The sequence below is a fragment of the Acanthopagrus latus genome, chromosome 6 (assembly GCF_904848185.1).
Source record: "Acanthopagrus latus isolate v.2019 chromosome 6, fAcaLat1.1, whole genome shotgun sequence".
In the NCBI taxonomy this organism is placed as follows: domain Eukaryota; kingdom Metazoa; phylum Chordata; class Actinopteri; order Spariformes; family Sparidae; genus Acanthopagrus; species Acanthopagrus latus.
This window is the reverse complement of record NC_051044.1, coordinates 17,469,946-17,490,517: the sequence shown is the minus strand read 5'-3', so window position 1 is coordinate 17,490,517 and position 20,572 is coordinate 17,469,946. Positions and strand designations below refer to the sequence as shown.

At 40.6% G+C, this 20,572-nt stretch overlaps 1 protein-coding gene across 1 annotated transcript in view; it reads left to right on the top strand.

Annotated features, from left to right (window-relative positions):
- Window positions 1-20,572, top strand: part of tex264a (testis expressed 264, ER-phagy receptor a) — an 83,377-nt gene that overhangs the window by 57,511 nt on the left and 5,294 nt on the right. The window contains exon 3 of the mRNA XM_037100665.1: window positions 16,487-16,658. Within this exon, the coding sequence (XP_036956560.1) occupies window positions 16,487-16,658 (172 nt within the window). The remainder of the gene's footprint in view (window positions 1-16,486; window positions 16,659-20,572) is intronic.

Here is a 20,572-nt window from a genome sequence, read left to right as displayed (position 1 = left end):
GTAATCACTTTCTCTGGGGTTCACTTACTGAAACGAAAGCAAACCCATTTTTACAGATCGATGGAAAAATATGAACTTTATCTGGTGTCTGTGAGTATTGTTCACCTTAGTCATTTTAAGAAGAAATTGGGCAACAGATCAAATATGGCTTTTGGTAAAGTTGTTTTAAAGAGCTGGCGTTTGAGTTCATCAGTGCAACAAACCCTAAAACTGAATTGCTTGTTTTTATCTTGTACTTTTCTTATGATATAATAGTGCTTTCCTTGAACCTGGCTGTATCTACAGCTTATCACAGTACAGCATACTATCTCCTGTCTAAACCCGAGAGTCACACTCTCCGTTATTTTCCCGAGGCACTTTGAACTTTTAGATTTATCCTCAGCTCCCATCTCATTTTCCACTATAAATCTGTTCTGCCTGTATTCTCCACATTTCTTGGTCAGGGTTTCTCTTTCACTGCGCCCATAAAACACAGTCATTAGGGGCAGGATCCGACTGAAAGGCGGCGCAGTCAGATAGGAGCTCTGTCAGCAGAAGGGATTGTTAATTGTAACCATTAGGCTGCCGTTGTGCCATGCTGACAGAGCGCTAATAGAGGGTGGTTTTTGGTTTAAACACGGCTTTTGCCCCGTGGACAGTGGCAGGGCTAGAGAGACTTTCTACCCAGACCAAACAGCTTTTGTCTTATAGCTGACACCGGATCATCCCTCCCTGCGTTTTCTTCCATGGTCCTCTGGGATGGAGGCGTATGGCTGAGGCAAATTGTTATCTTTGTTCCCTTTTAAAAACATGCCATTAGTCAGAAGACCAGCTCCAGTTTCCTGTTTTCCTCTCTCTGTTCCACTCACATTGATTGCGGCCATGGAAGTGAAGTTTGTTTGTCGTCTTGATCACCGCTCTGTGGGCTGTATGAGCATTTTATGGGGGTTAATTGAAAGACTCAAATAGAATTAAACTCGTATTAGTCACTGTGCCGTGCCATAATTAGATACTGCAAATACTATTGCATTGAGGACTATGTCTTGTGATGGGTGAAACATCGGCTGATATGGAGAGTTGAAAGAGGCATGTGTAGCGGGAAACTGTATCTTGGCATTCAGCCTTCTGTTTTGACCAACTGTGTTCCTCGACAGCTACACATGCAGGGCAGATTTTTTTTTTTTTTTTTGCTTTTCCTTTGGAGAAAAGATGCACGTTTTAGAATGAATCTACAGTATCTGTTGAAAGTCATATTTGCATTTTTTTTAAGCACAAGTTCATTCGCCCTTTATTCTTAATTTGAATTTTTTTGTTGCCCTGGCTCTCAGGATGGCAACGTCTGTCAGTCAGTTGGTCTTTCCACCGCCACCATGAACCCAAATTATTTTGGTCATCCTCAGACTTTCCCCCTTCATGCCAATTTGAGGTTGACATTTCTGGGTTTCAGTGAAATGTCTCAACTATTAGATGGTTTTCTAATATTTCATCACCACGATTAGTTTAAAATGAAATAACCATGAAATATAAAAAACACTTTGCTCAGTGAAGAAACCTCAGTCACTAATTGAACACATCCTTATAGCCTAGTAGACCATACCATAGTTGCCACTGACCATTTGAAAATACTACAGTAGCAGCAGGCATACTGGACCTTCGTCATAATGAGGTTAATGTTGGGAAGTGGCTGCAGTTTGGTTAGGTTTAGGAACCAAAACTTCCTGGTTACAACTGCCCAATAGCTCCCACTGGCCAGCTGGGAGTTGTGTTAGCAACTCGTTTTGCTACGTTCAACAAGCCCTCTTAGTTTTTTAGTCTGATAAAATAAATTAATAAACAACTCTGTTAAATACCACAATCATAACAACACAAGCAAAATAGCTGAGCGTACCTCTGTCCAGAAAGGTATACCAAGTGAAAAAGTGAAAAACTCCTTACTGCTAGAGGTGTTTGCCTCATGCTAACTGACTTAGCTTGGTTAGCCGAAGCAACAGCAATGCTTACAGCAGCTTTAATAAGGTTTTCTCAAATATGTATATGTAAAAGAAGTTTTTAGAGCGACTTGCCAATGCTTGCTTTAAATCTGTGGGGTTATTTAAAATTAATCAGTGTTGACTTTTAGTTTAACACGTGACATGAAAAGTGGCCTCCTGGGTGAAAGTCTGTACAGCGAACATGTGTCGGAGCCATCCAGATCCCTGCATTTGCATACTTCGCCCTTTATGCTATGTTACCTGACTTCATGCTCTGCTCCCATCATAATTACTACGTCCACTACAAGGCTGCTACCTAAATGTTAGTCATCTTGCACAGATGACCAAAAGGCCACTAATTCGATCCAGTTATCTGTATAATATATTATACACAGAAGCTGACAACTTATAGGTCAATAACAAACTGATCACTTAACAATAGAACACATTTTTAATGAACCTTGGGAAGAAAAAACATTATTAAACTAAAGTATTGGCTCAACACATTACCCTCAACTCTCTCTGGAGAAAAACTGGCTTGCTAGCAGACAGACCAAGTCAGATATGTTCTCTCACTCCTTGGCAAAAGGACAGGAACATGGCTTTCATACACTAACTGTCAGTTTCTTCTGTTTCCAATCTCATTATACATTTTCAAGACTGTGTGGATCCATACTATGATCAGCATGACCTGACAACGCTGAAGTGCTTTATATTCAATTCTTTGTCTTTCTTTAATTCAGCTCTATAGGCTTTCTAGTTAAGGAGATGCCATGTTGAGCTGCAAGACACGAGGAGGATTTTGAGGTTTTAGTGTTCTGCTCTGGGGATTTTCAATCATCCACATGGCCAGCAGAAAGGAGGAGTGGAGGTGAGGAATTATAAAAAGAATGAAGATGGTCTCAGAAGAAGACTTGTGACAATTAGTTGTACCAATCATGGGTCTCTGTGGTGAGGCTTTTAGAAAAGCACGCTGTCTTGTTCAAACCCACAGAATCATATTTTAAATTATGCTCAAGGACCAAAGGGTTACTGGAGACACCAAATATGTCAGGTTGCGCATGGAGAAATGTGTGTGGGCATAAAGCGATGCACAAGACACCTAAAGTGCTCTTTTTGATGTGATGGTGCTGCTAAAAGAAACATGGCACAGATTAAATATTGAAACAAGCAGATTGTACAGAACATACTGGGAGTGTGACCTTTTTTCTTTTTTTTTTACTTTAATGCAAATTAAGTCAAAATCAGAAGAGAAAAATTAGAGTTGAAGAGGTTAATAAGTCCCTTTTTTGTTGTGTTCCTGTCAGCTGCATTTAATTTGGCGTGTACACCATGGCCACATGTGTGCTTCGAGCTGGTGTATGCCCTCTTCCTGTGTGAATGCCAAGGATTGGTACCCATGGTTTATTCATAGAGAGGTGGTAGAATGCCTGATGGCTCATTTCTGGGGCTATGAGGCCAGGCAGGCTGGGACTTTGTGAAGGACAATAAATGAAAAAGTGAAGCCTGATCAACAGAATTTTGTTTCTCTCTTTTAGAAATGTATTTTGATGTGTGGGAGGAATTATTTTCATCACCTATAACCTTTTCTATTCTGTGCAGGACTTTTCTTTAACTCAGAGTTCTACCTGTCAGCGTGCCCTGTCTGTCATTTCATTCCTCAGCCACATCTCGCAAAAACACTCGACAGAAGTCATTACTGCTGCATTAATCACATCGCTGCGACATTAATCACACATTTTTGTGTCGTTGGGTACAACGTTTTTTTTTTTCTGCTGCTGCCTTTCCTAACTTTTAATTATGTGCGGGCATCGAATTGGATTGACATGTCTCTGTAAGAATGCCACAGGGACATAGGCACAATTCTAATGGTGTGCCAAAGGTTTGGTGTTTATGTGAGCCTCATTATACCGCTGAGGCTCTTAACAAAATGCCACTTCCGGTGAATTAAGCCCTCTTCACTTGACAGGTCAGAAATGATTCACTAATAACTTCTCGATCCCACTAAATGCCTCCAGGTTTGCTAGTGCAAAGAAACTCCAGTTGTGTGTTGAGACTTAATATGTGTTATGTATTTGCGGCGCCCTGCACGTGAGAGGCCTGCAGCAGAGACGACGAGACAGTCTGGTCTTTCTCTGTCGCCCTGCTACTGTGTCCACCTCCCCTCCTAATTGTATCTCATTAGGACAGAGATGTGAATATCTCTAACATTAGACTCGCAGATTAAGATCTCAATTAGAGGAGGGATCTGTCTGCCTGTTTAAACTTAATCACTATTCGTATTCATGTATTTCCATATCCTTATTTCCGTGCAACGGTTCACTGAATTTTGAGGATTTAATGGCCAGGACTAATTGACTGCAAACCTCTCCGATGGTTTTCTTAATGGCCTTGTGCTTTCTGTCAGATCAGTCTTCAGAGGGAATTCTCACAGCTGCTGTAAAGGTACTGTTTACTTTTTCAGAGAGTGGTTACTCGAGGCCTTAAAGGCATATTGAGTTTCCTCGTCGGATGCTGCATAAAGAGCTCTGGAGGAACTATGCATCTCACTCAGCGTGATGGCATGATCTCAAATAAGCAGGTTAATGTTGTTTTTCTGAGAACCTACATTTGTGTAAGCTTCTTTGGGGATTAGAGGAATCCCCATTAACTCAGCCGGATTCTTAAATGTAAATCCTTAACCAAGATTCAGGCTGCTTTTTAAAAGTACATATTTCAGGACAAAGACACACTGGGAATGTATTACTCTGAGTATTACTCTGTTGGAGTGAAAGGAAAACCCATTATTCTTAGCCGTCTTTCCCTGAAATAAATGAGTCTACTAAAGTCAATTTTCCAAGCTGAATCGAAGGCTCTTTGTTAAATACTAATGGGTGTGCAGTAAGTCTAAAAGGGTTGAAACAAAAAAGAATAAAAAAAAAGACAAATACAGTTGCAGCATGATACAGTCTTGTTGTTTTAACAACTTACAATAACAGTGAAAGTATGCCCCTGCATTTGGACAGGGCGGTGCTCTGAGGTTAGTGCTAATGTAGGCAGGCAGAGCAAACATGCTCACAATGACATGCTGATGTTTAGCTGGCACCATCATCTTATAGTAAAGCTGTAATGATTAGATGTATAATTGAGCAAAACGAACATTTTCTAATTGATAACTCACCTCAGTGTTTGTTTTTTTTTGCATACATGTCAAACATTTGCTGGTTTTGGCTTCTTAAATACAAGGTTTGGTGGCTCTTTTCTGTCATTCATGATAATGAATGAAGAGTCTTTGAAGTTTTGGAATGTGAAGACGTCACTTTGGCCTCTGACAAACCTTTAACCTGATGATAATGATAGATGTAAAGTTAAGTGATCACCTAGTTGTCCATGTCGTTGAGACATTTCACTTGAAACCAAAAATGTGAATATCAGGATCTTCTGCAAGGAATTTCATGGCAATCCGTCTGATAGTTGAGATAATTAAATCTGGACCTAAGTGTTGGACAAACCATCAACATTTATGTCCACACTCATTTTGACTGTATTACTTGCTCAAGTGTCCACCGTATTTATTAGTTTTACTGTTCATTTTTTGTTTACTCTTTTACCTTCGTGCTCCCAAGTGAAGAACAAAAAGGAAGTCTGTGTGTGTGTTTGCGCGTGTGTGTGTGTGTGTGTTCATGTGTGGTTATAAACCACAGTATGGAGACCAGCTCCTCTTATTGCCTCTCACCTCTCACCAGCTCACCAGATCAATCGTAGTGGAGCTCTGGAGACCACAGCAGTTGCTGACAGAGTCACTATACTTAGTGGCTAGTAGCTCATCCAGTGCTTCTGCATATTGATCACACGGGTGCATGTAGGGGTTGCAACAAACCCACTGCCCTGTCTTCCACCCTTCGTGCTCCAAAATGCCTTTTTCAGTCCTTAGATCTCCGCTGCCTCCACCCACAGCCATCTTTGAACACTTCCACCAGGGCATGGAAGTGAGAAGGAGGCGGCCTGGGCTTGCTGAGACGGATGCAGAAAATAGCCCCACTGCAGGCAGAATGAAAATACTCTGTTCCAGGGAAGTGTGTGACCATAAGGGACAGTCTGAATTGGACACCTCTGCCGAGGTGTGAAGTAGAGTTTTTGTCTCTTTCCACAGATAGGAAGGGGAAGAGGAGGTTATAGTGGGTGTGAGGAGGGTGGACAATGTGGCTGTAATAGTGTAGCGGGAGTAAATAGACCAAGGGAGAGAGAGAACTCCGGGGACTGTCACCAATTGTCACCACGAGTCGCCTAGTTTTTGTATTAATTTTCCTCGTTGTGTGCCCGGGGAGTGGGGTGAGATATCATCTCACCTATAAATAGATGTGTGAGTGTGTCCATACGTTTGTGTGTGTGTTGATGAAGATGGGTGTCCTTTCTGTACTGAACCTATTGCCTATAACCTACACCCATAGCCTGGGGGCCTGGGGTCTTTCTCCATCTTGCTGTAGGGTCCATGCCAGTTGGTGGATGTCACTGTGAATCCAGGGCTGGAGGAACGTTCTGTCTTCCTTTTATTATTCGCCACCGCTCCGCAGCCATATCTCACGTCTCTCCCCAGAGGGGGAGGTGTGCTGTCACTGATTCTTACCGCTGGCAAGACAACAGCTTCTTCCTTCTCGGGATCAGTAGTTGCTTCAAAAGATATTCGGGGACGTTTAAAGGAGAAATCCACCCTTGGACCGTCTTTAAGGTCTTATCAAACTGTGATGAAGAGATGTGATTTAATTTTCAAGTGTGCACAATTTCCCTCAAGCTGCCTCATCATCATCTTCTTCTAGTAATGATTTCCTGTATTAGGGATGACTTTGAAAGCAGGGATGCAGGATGAGCCTAGCTGTTTTCAATCAAACCTGTGAGCATCGGCACATGTCTGTGATCACGGCCAAACTCTTAACTCAAAACAATGACTCCTTTAAATTTAAAATTATGGCCAGTTTAAGCTATCATTACGTTTTAAAGAATGATGTCCCTGCTGAAAGAGAAATTACACTGCCTCAATAATTACCTTTTGGCTATATAGCACTGACTTAGCCAGCGTTAATTGTTACAGACCCAGAGTCCAGACCAGCAGACCAAGGCGCTGTACGGAGCTTCCACATCTCAAAGTGAAACCGGTGCGGAAGTGATTCAAACCTAAAATCTTTCTAAAGAAGAACTCAGATTGTATACAGGCTTATGAGAAAATGACCCTACTTCTCATCTGATTTATTACCTCAGTAAATAGTCTCCTAATGAGTTTATGGTGATGGTAATGTTGTAAATTATGATTCCATTTAGAGTAGAAGTGTGTCCTCGGGTCAATCCAATCAGGATATCCTCCCCAGCTATACCCACTCATCCAGATATCACTTCCGGCTCTATAAAACCAAGATGGTGATGTCGACAGCCATTATGCCAAACTTGTGGCTTAGAAATAGTAAAAAAAAAAAGCAATGGGTGACAATACGGTGGGCTTAAACTTGTTTTTTTTTTCGTTTAGTGAAGTTTAGTGAAAGTAGAATATGGCAGATGAGTTTTTATTTTCATGTAGAGTCATGTTTAACGAAATCATATTAATTTAACTTTTGTCCAGTCATACACTTAATGATGAAACCATCTTCTGGCTAGATTTTAGTATTCTGGTGAGCACTGCAACATTTCTTGCAGTGGCTCTGGAAACACCAGCTCCTCCTGTCAAAGTGTCCTTAGGCAAAATACAAAGAAAACCCAATTTGCTCCCACTGGTCAGGTCGGCACCTCGATTGGTTGCTCGCTGCCGTGATCGTGTATGTAAGCAAAATGCTGAATGACAAACTGTTAAGTCCTTTAGATAAAAGCATCATATAAATACAGCCATTCACACTTTAACCTTTTACCATAATTGCCTCCGCATGGTTGGTTTGTTTTGACCAACACAAAAACTGATTTCCACCGAACATGGTTGGATGGTGTGGATCTGGATAAATGGATGGATTCAAAACAATTTTCTCACTTACATTAACATTGTGAGGTGAGGCTGTTTTTCATCGTTTCACTTCACTTTCATTCCCACTTCCCTAATTTCTCAGGGAATAATGAATGGCGTATATATGTGGAGTGAGTAAAATTAGATGTAGACTCTATTAAAAGGGTTGGTCTTTGTTCATTCTCTATACAGTAACTAATTGGATATTGGATTAGGCTTTACTGAATTAAAGGGGACTTTTGGGCCTTGACGGAGGTATGCGCTCTATTAAGTGCCATTCTAGTTTCCACTGTGAAAGGTTATGGGAATCACCTTTTTGTGGTAGAGCAGCTGCTTAATTTCCTGATCAATCTGTGACCCCTGACCTTGATATAGATGAAGCGTAAACACAGGCTGTGCTGACTTTGCTTTAGGCAGAGACAGCGCAGAGACAGATGGAAGGAAGAGCTCTAGTGGAAAAGACGGGGAAGAATTTGTGACCTTCTGGATATGAAGCCGGACCCCTAACCACCCTCCCGTCCTGAATTAAAGATGGAGCCACTGTTCTTTTTACTCTCACATATAAAACCTCCTTTGTTGATATCCACTGTGATGAAGTGTTGTAATCTGCCTTTTTGTTTCCCTACATGTTTCCTCAGTCTGCCTTGCCTGCTTCTATTTAAGACAGTCATTCTCTCAATTTCCTACAGTACTTTCTGAGGTTTCCCAGAGAACTCTGCAGGACCCCTGGTGTCCAGCTGAGTTTTATATATTGTTGGAAAGAATAATGAACACAGTGAACTGAATGTAATGGCAGGATGGTGTGTTTCTAGCTGAAACATGAGCATTAACCTTTCACTTAAAAGAGTGTCTCACAGTTTTGGGACAGGCTGATATTCATGAACCATGAGCTGACTGTCAGAGAAGAAATCATTTCCCTTTCCTCCTGTTATTGATTCTTTGATTTAACATAATTGTAAAACACAGTTGTGTTTAAAAAGGCTGTTTTTCTTCAGTTCTGAAAGAATTACCCCAAAAAATGATGGAAACCACTTATACAGATCATTGTCCTCTAATTGAATCCCATTAAGGTTGTGGCGGGAATAATTAATATGATGCCACTTTGCATCCACATCCAGAGTTGGCCAATTCTCCTCAGGAATAACAACAAATATTACAACGCATCCTCAAACCTAAATGACTGAATAGGTCCAGTGACGACCAAAACAACATATGACCATTCCCAAAACAAAGTGACTGCTGCAGTGAACCAGTGATAGGTGAACAGAACCTTCATCACATACTTGGTTAGGTTAAGGAAAACATCCCAGTTTTGGTTATACTAACTGTGTCACTGTAAATTCAGTTATTAATCTCCATTACGTATGTAATTAAGTTATGTATGCAGGTGACGTCACTTTACTGACTGACTGTTGACAGTCCACTAGACATGAACAGCTGTCTCCTGATGGAAAGTCCTGTGCTTGTTTAAGCCAGTCATTCGTCCTCACCCTCCTCCCTATGCTGTTTTTGTTGCTCTTTATCATACTTTGCCCGACTTCCTCCTTTGCTGCTGTAATTCACTATGGCCACTAGAGGTCACCACCTGACAAGATTGTAAAAACTGGTCGTAGTAAGCTGTTGTCACAGTCGACGGAAACAGTTGGTTTTTTTCTTATGAGAACAGACTGAAGGGCAATTTGCCAGAAGCACATCCTCCCCTCAGCACAAACTGTTTAGGTTGTATCCATGCCTCACACAAACATTGCGGTTCATCTCCACCAGCACACAGAACTGAGTGAGGTAAAAAGGCCCCTTTTGTGCAGGTGGGTCTCCAGTCAGACCTCTTGATATTTGCTTGTGCTTTTGCTTTTCGGCTTTGTGAGACTGCTGGCCTCTTGAGAGTGAGATTCTCCACTGTCTCCTTTCTCCGTGCTTTGTTTTCTCATTTTTTTTGTTCTGGCCATCAGCCAGGAAAGCCGCCGAGCAGAAAACAAACACAGAGTTGTGAGATGAAAAGAAGAACGAAGCTAATGCACAGTTCTTTGAAAGCGGCTTCTTGAAGTCACATCTCTCAAGCCACATGTGAACGAGGAAGATTGTTTTTGTGTCTGTAATAATCATCAGACCTAAGCCTATAGAAAACATGTCCTATATGACAGGCCGGAATACTGTGTACAGCGCTGGTATTGAGCTCTCCTGCTGTACTTATGGTCCAGTTACTCTGTGGCCATGTTTATATTTCAGAGCTAGTTAAGTGATGCACTAAATCAAGCTCCAGGGGTGTTGTTATCTATGTTTACTTTCCTCTTATTGGTTTCTCTCTTGGAGGAGGAATGTTGTGTGCTCACAGAGCAGCTGGCAGAGAGGTCAAAGACACTACAAACCCCCATGAGACCCTCCCCTATATCTGTCTGCTTCTGCGTCCCTCAAGCCGCCCTCCAAACACACACAAACAGATTCACATTCAGAGTGCATGCCTATTCGCAGACAATCATCCTAATTGTTCCTGATTAGCCCCCATGTCTGGTTACTTCACCATTTAATGAACTTCCTAATTCAATAAAGTGGTTTAGCACTAATTTCTTCCTTAAAATGAATTCCTTCGTGGACAGAAAGTCCTATTAGGGTAGGAGATGAACACTGTCGATACCCCAATCGTTTTGGGGAACTTGTTTTTTTCATCTATCTCAAAAGCGCAGTTCAGTTTCACTTGGTTGGATTTGTAAAAGGCTGCTTGTGTTCTGTCAAGACTCATGAAGATTATGAAGCTCATTTTGATGTTAGAATTGCAATCATACTATTCCTGGGAGGCTTCTAGGTGAGCAGTAATAATAAAAATCTGACACTTTCATTGATTTACTGGGAAATTACTGCTTGTATCTCCCAGTTAAGGTACGAGGTCAACTACAGAGCAGCACCCTGGGGGTGCAGGAGATTCAGCTTCTCGGTCAAGGGCACTTCAGCAGAACTGATGCTTGAACTGGTGTCCTTTAGTCTGTTAAATCACAATCTTGCAACTGGACATATCATCCTCTTGAACACTTTCTTACTTGATCATTTTCATACCTCTTTCTCACAGCTTCCTTCTGAGATCCTGTAAATACTACTGTTTCTGTTTATTCAGTAGATTGATATTTTAGCCACATACTTTGAGGATTAAGCCGGACATCATATCACAGATATTAGTTTCTTAATTAGGCATGAAAGTAGATCATAGATTTCTAATTTTTCTAAACCCCAAGGAAGTTTCTTCTGGTTTTACAGGTCTCTTACAAAGCTACTGTGAATTGCACAGGCTCAGTAACTGATGTGAATTTAAGGGTTTCCCAGGAGCGAGTCTGTGTAATGTTTGAATATAGGAAGCAAATAAAACATCCCTTCTTCTTCTTCTTCTTCTTTTTCTTCTGTTTTCCTTCCTTGCTAACTCTTCTTCTGCAGGACATACAGTACAGTATGCGACAAGCTACTCTGCTTTGTAGGTAATTCAGTTTGAGAAACTCGATTAAAAAGTGCTTTATGCTCTTTTCCTGACCCTGACCAGATGTTTTTGTGGCGAAGGAAAAGATCCCTGGGTTTACACGTTATAGCCAAATATAGCTAGATATATGAATACATTTGTATGGTCTCACAGATATCCATACAAAAAACCTGGATCTCTTTTGTACATGTCGATTTTCAGTTGTTTGCAGGTGCAGCATCCCAGACTTTGGAGTATTTTCTTGATGATGAACAGCTTGTGTGATTTGCACTTGGAAATAATTGAGGGATACAGTATTTTGTAAAGAAAAACATATCACTTCTTCTCCAATTTTGAATGTGTAACATGCTTAACAGACAAAACACTTAAGTGCTGCAAGATCATCAATTATTAAGAGTGTGGTTGCATAACATAGAGAGCAGGGGCAGGACTGAGAGTGACCCATTTTGTAGAACCATCATCAGGAACAGATGATGACCTGTGGAATTTATTGGTTTAGTGGTGCTGATACCAGCCAGTTATTCACTTCCTGGTTCTTTGTCCAGGACGATAGACCAGTGCTGAGTGAAGAAGTGCGACTGTGACGATCATAAATGTTAAGTGTGCTCTGAAGCGGCAGGGAGGAGCGGCTGACCTGTTTTTAGACGGTTCACTCTCATCTGCCTCCGTATCCTGCAGGAGAGCATATTTCAATCCCAGCAGCTACCAGACACAGACGCAGGTTAAGTGGATGCATGTTGACTCCATGATGGACTACAGGGAAATAGACGGGACCCAATCAGACACCGGACATGCAGGCTGAGACGAGAAAAGGCCACCGGGAGGTAATAGAACATTTTGCTAGTCGTATAATTAAAACATTCAAGCCAGGGGGGAGGTTTTATTATGATGGGACCGTTGGCTATTTCTCTATTCGTTGGCTATTTCTGTTGGCTATTTCTCTATTCATTTCCCTGGTGAGGGGAAATATGGATTATTGGTCAGTAAAATGTACCTTCCAAAGATGACACCTGGTCTGTTTTGCTTATCATTGTTTAATAATAGATGTTAGTGGTTTCTTCTGCTTTGGCTGTCTTATCTGACAAAGCTGGTAAAAAAAAATGTAATCGAGATGGATGTGTATTATATGTTATATGGAAATAAATATTTCAGCATAATATTTTATAGATGCTTAGAAGGAACAGTGACCCTGGCTACAAAGGTGAGCAATAATAATAAACTTGTGTTCTGAAGAGAAAGTGCCTTGAGCCCTGCCCTCCACATATGCTGTTGCGATGCTCTCCCATAGTTAACGTCAATGTCAGCTAAAATGGTAAGTGTCGCAAGCATATTAAAATATATAATATGTACAAAATCTACGGCAATCTACACAATCTACACCTACTCAAAGTAACTATAGCCCCATTCACAATGATTTTTCAAGGCGGGGATCTTATCTTAACTGAAAGCTACAGAGGCGGAATGGGGGGACAGTTTGGTTCCACCTCTATTGCAATTAAAATTATAACCACAAATCAAACATTGGAAAATACCTGCAGGCAGGGCTGCATTTTAATAAACACCTCAGTTTGGACAGAGTTTGGTTGCAAGGTGAAAATGAGATGAGAAAAAAATTAACTTGACATCGCCAATATTTCTCTCTGATGTCTCATTAGGAGATTATACACACATTTCATGAGTTTATGATGAGATAATCCCTGAAATAATAGTGAGAACAAGAGGGAACTTATTATTAATGTAGTTCCTGTATGTCACTAGCAAAGGTCTAAGACAATACAATAAGTAGAAAGACCCACCTTGATACACAATTAATATAATTATTATAGTGTATTGGATAATCGTGTAATAAGTCACAAGTACACACCACTAATATAAAGATACAAGATTTACAACATTTTCAGTACCACAAACAAAATGTTTTTCTTTAACTCTGCATTATTTGAGAGTCCTTAAAAGGTATCTAAACTGAAAAGTTGCTTAAAGTCTAAACCAGAGTAATACATTTTATCAAATTTCCGATGATAACTGAAAAGCAATCTCACAGAAACATGTTGCGAACAAAAACCACAGGAAGTGTTCAGCCGAATGATGCGTAATCAAGTTATCCAACTTGTTGTCCCTGGAAAGCCCGTCTAGCCTCACATCCTCTACTGATGTCAAAGCAACAGCGAAGTCACCTACGGCTACAGCAAAATGTATTTTGATTTGGTAGAAAAATGTCTTGTTTGTCATTTCCTGTGCTGGCGGCAAAAATCTGTCCACAAATTGGAGAGCAATGTCTCATATAGTCATGGAAAGCTGTGAATATTCAGGTTTTCATATTTCATAAATTCCACCACAGATAATGAGAGGTGACTTCATGATGAGTTTCTCCTCTCTGGCTGTGTGTGTGTTAATCAGTAACTTCACCTAAAATCCTCCAGTCCCTGCTGGCACGAGGGTTAAAACCTCTCACACAGAGAGAATATGATAATTATGAACGAGTTGGTATTTTAACAAGGTAAATGTTACTGTCAGTAGTGCACACATGTATTGGTGCATATCTCTCGCACATGCTGTTTTCTTCCTCTCCCTCTCATCTGTGACAGTATCCCTTGGAGACATATATGTGTGTGTGCCTACAGTATAGTGAGCTGCTTTTGTCTCCATTTCGCTGCTCATTATCCGAACAGGTTCAAGGAGATGGGTACTCATTTGCATAGGCAGCCCCGGGCTGGAACCCCTGTGTATAGCAGCCAGGTGATTCATACTAGTTCTCAAACAGTCTTATTTAGCAGAGGATTAGATTAAAACCAATCAATCAGCCCAGATCACCCTGACCCACAGGAAAATGAGTCAGGTGACGGCTGAAAGACCGTCCGTATTATCCCTCTTGGAATAACCCAGAATAGCCCCATTTGTCACACAACCATGGCAACAGAGTAAATCTGTGTGTTCAGATTTAAAGACAAGACATTTCTGAAACTCTGAGAGCGTAGGCACAGCAAGGGGCAGACCAGCGTGAGCATAAAACTTCAAATAAAGGGAGTAGGGTGGAGAGGGGGTGATCTATCTGATAACATGTTCATGTGGGGAGGGATACAACCACAAGAGATACTGAACAAAGTGAAGCAGAACAGAAAAGTTCACATCATTTGCTGAATTAAGACATTTATCCACTAGTAACTTTAAAGAACTTAAAAAACCTCTGTCGTTTTATCAGCACATAGTGTTAGAAAGTGAAGAATCCATAGGGAGAGCGGCGATTTGGCGAGGTGTACGTGAAAGGCACTTTTAGATAACTGGTCGCTTCAGGTCAGCAGCTCAAATACCAAACTGAACCTGACACCTGCTTTGTAAAATCAGAATGTGTAACATTTTACTCTCAAAAAACAATCGTTGTTTAATATCTTGAAATTCTTTACGATACGGCCCTTGTAAATAAGTGTAACTTAACAGATGATAAGTAATAATCATATAGATCATATATGTGTTGATAATAACAGCATCATAAACATATTTTTAGATTGTAAGACATTTATTGCTTATGCAATGGTCACATGCTTTAGAAAAAAAACATTAAGACTATTAATGTATATTGTCAGGTGTTTTGCAGTCATAAATATAGAGTTTGCTTGTGAGAGTTTGACTAATAGCTGAAAGAGTCTTTACAATCCAAAACAGTTCTTGTGCTACGGAAACATTCACTACTCCAGTGAATAGGACCGCGAGGGATTAGCCACGAGGGATAAACTAGTTCAGACTTTGTCAGCGCATTCGCATCACGACCATGAAGGATGCAGTCACAAATCTTATCAAGTTATCTTGTGAATAAGCAATGTGGCCAAAAATGTCAAAAAATTGTAGAATAACACAAACTGAAGTAAAGCTGTGATAAGTGTTTATCTAAATGAATAAATTTGATTTTGAGGGACTTGCACTGCTTGAGTTAAATCTTCAGTTGATGCACTTTGGTCAGTATTCCTGCACGGTATCTCGTGCTAAAACATTAATCCGTCACTTTGCGACCAGTCATAGCTGAGACCGGCCTGTGCACCCCTGACCAAGCCTCACCCAGCTGCACTCTGATTGCCCAGCGGAGAGCTGGCGTCTCTGCAATATATGATGCAATGCTAACGTCCTCTTTATAGAATATGGTCTAATATTTATAAACTCTCCACTTTCTCTTCACACCACTGGAGGGTGCAAACGTAGATGCCTACTGTAGATGTGGTAATGCAACTTTAATGGACTCACATGGGAGGACGTATTCATATTAATGGGTCAAAGACATAGTGTTCTGTCAGCAAAGTGAGGACATCTTGAATCTACATATCCTTGAGATATTCTGCTTGTCTGGGGTTTCTGCTCATCTAAAAATAACATCATCATCATCATCATCATCATCATCATCATATCAGCATTGTCCATATTTTCAGTGCTTGTTTTAAGTAGAGTTTGTCTCAAACGCGCCATGACTCCTGACCCTCTCACAGTCTTTACTGTGGTGATATTTCAAGGTTTTATGTGAGAGGTGTTGACAGAAAGGATTTAACAGTGACTCTTATGATGCCTTTGAGTGTAAGCTGTACATAGCAACCTCTGCGCTGCCAAATGAAAAACAATTTACAGCAACAGAAAAGACATCATGACAAGGCGGACTGGAGATGCGCCACACAGAAGAGAGTTGGTTTAGACGTTTTCTTCTTGCACGCCAGATTCCCCCGACATGCGAGGGCCTTCACTAAAATACACATCCTCTTTTCTTTATAGAGACCGTCATCTTGTAAATCTGAGTTTGTGGGATCTTAGGAGAATGTTTGATAAGCGCAGCGACATGACTGTCTACCAAAATGCCCAGTCTTAATCTGTTCTTTCTTGGAACCAAATTTGCAGTTAATAATAACCTACATGTTTTTTTTTTTTGTTTTTTTTTCTGTTTAATCACAGCACGATATAATTATGAAAGGTTAACGCCATCTTAATTATAGAGAACTTTATGGGGAAAATTGGTGAGGTTGTGTCGTGCAAACATCAGCTGATGCTGATATAGAGAGCATACAGAGCAGCTGGGTTTTTTTTTTTTTACCTAATGACATACAGCTAACTGTCCATTTTGTCTCTTTTATTTCTCAGGAGAGGAAGTTGTGTGCGTTCCCGACCATTGAGATCTGTGGTACAGATCTCATCAACTATATGGTTCCACTGTCACGCCAGACAGACTTCTTTGTTCCAGAGATGAAGGAGGAGGTTAAAACAGACGTTAAAGAAGAGGATTCTGATGAGGACAGAGGAACTGACATTACAGGTGACACCGTATATTTTGTTCATTCCAGCCAAGCACTGCTGAACATAATTCAGTGTACTAAACAAAATGTCAATTTGTTCACATCACTGAAAACACCTTTTTTAAAAATGTTTAAAAGCAGATGACAGTCGCTTTTTGTGTTATTTTGTTTTGCTTTTGCAATCTAATGAAGCGTGCTGATTGAAACACGTTTCAGCTCCTCTGACACTACAGCTTATGTCAGTTCACAGCAAACAAACAGGAAACTTTGATTTTGTCTGACACCGCCCCGATTCCCCTCCTGCCCTCGATCACAGTGGACATGTGATATACGAGACTTTATAATAGTTCTGTCACTGCAAGTATGTGTCTGCAAGTGCAATGTCTCTGCTGCTACAACGTGCTGGACCTGTATGCAGGACCTATGGCTGTATTGACTTTGTCATTGTACAAATCACTAGAGAAAGAAAATAGTGTTGGGCTGATGAGAGAGAGTGGGTGGAGGTGGGCTGATGTATACCTGGTGCTGTCTGCCACAAGCTCAGATCGTGTTAGAGCCCTTGTAAACACATCTTAGATTCAGAAGATGTATTAGGAAGAAGGTCCTACACGATCTGTACAGGCTTTCGCGTGTTTAGATTGAGGGCAGCATCCGAGCAAAGCAAAGGGAGAAGCAATTCTTCACACAGACACAGAACAATAGTTGGCTGCGGAGCCGCTAACATTCCTCTGAACTGAGATTTAACATTATTCACAGCTTGGTAGTTTGTAAATTAGTTTGTCGGCGTCACCAGAGCAAAGCAAATTTTTGATTATTTTTTGCTTTTCAACAAATGAGAAACTTAATTAAATAGGTCTTAATTGCAAGAAAACATTTCAGCAGTGTAATTTGGATAAAATTAAATTGATATTGCATTTTTGTCATGATCCTTAAAGGAGGGTGTCAGTGCACAAACTTACTTACACCCACACACAAACACATCATCAACACACAGACAAATTGTCTTCAACACAGTTGTCCATCAATTTCCCCTCAGATTCTCCAGAGAATTTGAAATGTTCTTAAACTATAATTTTGAATTCTGCAATTTGAATAAAACTAATTTGATTTGATTGCCACGAGGTTCAAAGTGGAGCTCCAAGCAAACTCATTGATCAGATGAGCTCATGAAATTCATCAAGCTGCCTAAGAGATGAAGGGTTTATTGGTGAGATAAAACAGGGGAAAAGACTGTAGTTGAGTTGCTTATGAAGAACCAGAACGGTTCAAATATGAACATGAACAGCTTGTGCAGCACAATCCAGTCAAAAACATGCAAAAATGGCAGTGGCACAAGCTTAGAAACATCTGGTGTGGTGCACATTCAAACACAGGGAATCCAGACGGCGTTCCTACAGTTTTTAAAATGGTTACTTTTATACAGGAAAGAATGTATTGCAAAGAAAATAATGCAAATCAGATTATTAGCATTAAAGGGTCATATTGATCATGTTTTTATGTAGACAAATCATTTTTTAAAAAAAAGTATACATCGTCTCTTTTCCTCAAAAACACAATTATGATTTTGACATTCTGACAGTTGGTTCCAGCTTCTAGAAAAGGTTTGTGAGCCATTAGTAAAACATTGTTGTTTTTTTTGTACTTCGTCAGCAATCAACAATCTTGGTCACTGCCAGTTCGTGAAAAAAAACAAAAAAAAACCCAAACAGACAAAAAAAACCCTATAAAAATTACTGGTTAAATCAACGACCCACAAGTGTCCCTCACAAGTCTGAAGCTCAGAGCTCACACGTGTGCTTAACGACTCTGTAAGGACACTCCCACACAGAGTTTAAAAGCCTGCAGCTCCCTTCCAGTCAGTTAGAACTGAAGAAGCTTCTTGGCTGAGCAGTGAAACGTCTTGAAGAAGCTGAAATAAGCCCAGTTGCCTACGTTGCAGCACAAAAATGGCTGAGTTCTACAGTATGCACCCAGCGTGACACCAGACAACATGTTCATGTTCTGATCCATTGCTTTATTTGGGAGAATCTGAATGTGTGTGTGTGTGTGTGTCTTTTTTTTTTTTTTTTTTTTTTTTTTTTGCAGAAAAACATCCTGTCAGACAAACATAATATAATCTTTATGTCGGCCTGATACTTCTGTCGAAGAGACCTTTAAAAATTGAATGGTAATAGTCAAATTCAGGTCATCACATTGAATCAAACAGTCATTAAGTAAGCTAGAGTGAAGAACGTTAGATAAACATTAGACATTTGGATCAAACTGCAGGTTATTGGCTACAAAAACACAGGGTCTGTTTGTTGTTCACAGGCGAGACGAGAGGGAGCTATTGTGTGATCGGAGTTTAAAGAGACAGAATTTCGACTGCCAAGTGAAGTGTTGCTTTTATCAAACTTATACAGCTGCACTGTATATTGTGCTTCTTCAGTACCCACTTGTATAAACTGGTACATAAACTTATCTTGGTTGTTTCTTTGCAAAGTTCATTTTTTAAATATGTTTTCTTTTCGACTGAAGAACCTGTTGTTAAACTTTCGCGCAGTCAGCACAGGTTCTGTATGTTATACAGGAAGTCATAGGCGGCTGTGATGATGTATGAATGTGTGTGCCTACTTGTGTGCAGTGTTCCTACATCATGGCTGGTATCTCTATGATATCTCTGTTGTAGTGCATGAGTTATGGACTCAGTAGCCACTGTCAGGGATGGAAACTGTACAAAACAAAAGTGTGTGTGTTGGTGTTTATGTGCTGGGCCCCAGACACGGCTCAGCTTCCTTAATGAGAGACGGATCAATCAGTGGAGCTAAGCTTTGTCTGACAAGCCAACTGTGGAAATCCCACTCGGGCACCTGGGAGATTGCCTTCGACTTTTCATCCCTCAACCCCGCCGACCGCATTATGTAGACCGTCGTGACCATAAACTCTGACTGTGCCTGAACATTTGTCCTGCCTCTAACCATCACAGAACACTGGGAGCGATGAACACTCAAAACAAAATGAAAACGCCTCTTTGATAATCTGGGCGGTCACAGCAGCCACTGTTTGTGCTGTGAGAAGCTTGTTAATCTTTTGAGGACACAGACCTGCCTGAGTTTGTAACGGGACAGTGGGCTTCATTTTTATATCATTTCAGACCACTGATGAATGGTACCTTCATACAGAAAGCCACTTGGGACTGAATCTACCTAGCTGAGGTACAAACCTTAAAGAATATGACGGGCTTGTTATCAAGAATCTTGAAATCTGTAATCATCTAAAATGGGTCTAATGAGATAAAAATGTGTACAGTCCTTGTTTTCATTTCGTTGTTGTTCGCAAAGGAGAATCTACTGAGCCTGCCTGCTCCAATGTTATTCTAACATAGAATATTTACCTTCAGTCATGGATGTGTTTCCACCCTGACTTAAAATTATCATTTTACACGCGTGACTGCTAGCACTCATATATTCTTCAGGAAATGAAGCCATGCTTTGGACCAAGGAACTGATAAGCTCGGCGGCGTACAACTCTGATGGCTCAGACAACTTGGAACCGTTTCTCTGTGGCTCCATTTCTCAATGTAACATCCATGCAATCCCAAAATGCTCCTGCTCACTTTGTAAACAACAAAATATATCCACTGTAGAACTTCTTCACTCCTGTTTATGTATTTCATTTCATTATTTTTTAAATTCTATTTATGCATCTCTCCTTTCTCTCCATCCTGTCTGACTCACAGTCTCCAAACTCTCAGCGTGCCTCAGTGCTGTCTGTGTCTAATTACTTCCTTAAAAAAAAAAAAAAAAAAAAAGCCTCTCCTCTGTTTCAAACGGTTTCAAGAACAAGACCTTGATTCTCTGCTAATAATCCCAACGGGCCCAATTTAGCAACTAATTTAAGCAAATGTTACCTAAAAGACTTTCAGAGGCACAGCTGGCTGGCTTCTACCAGGGTA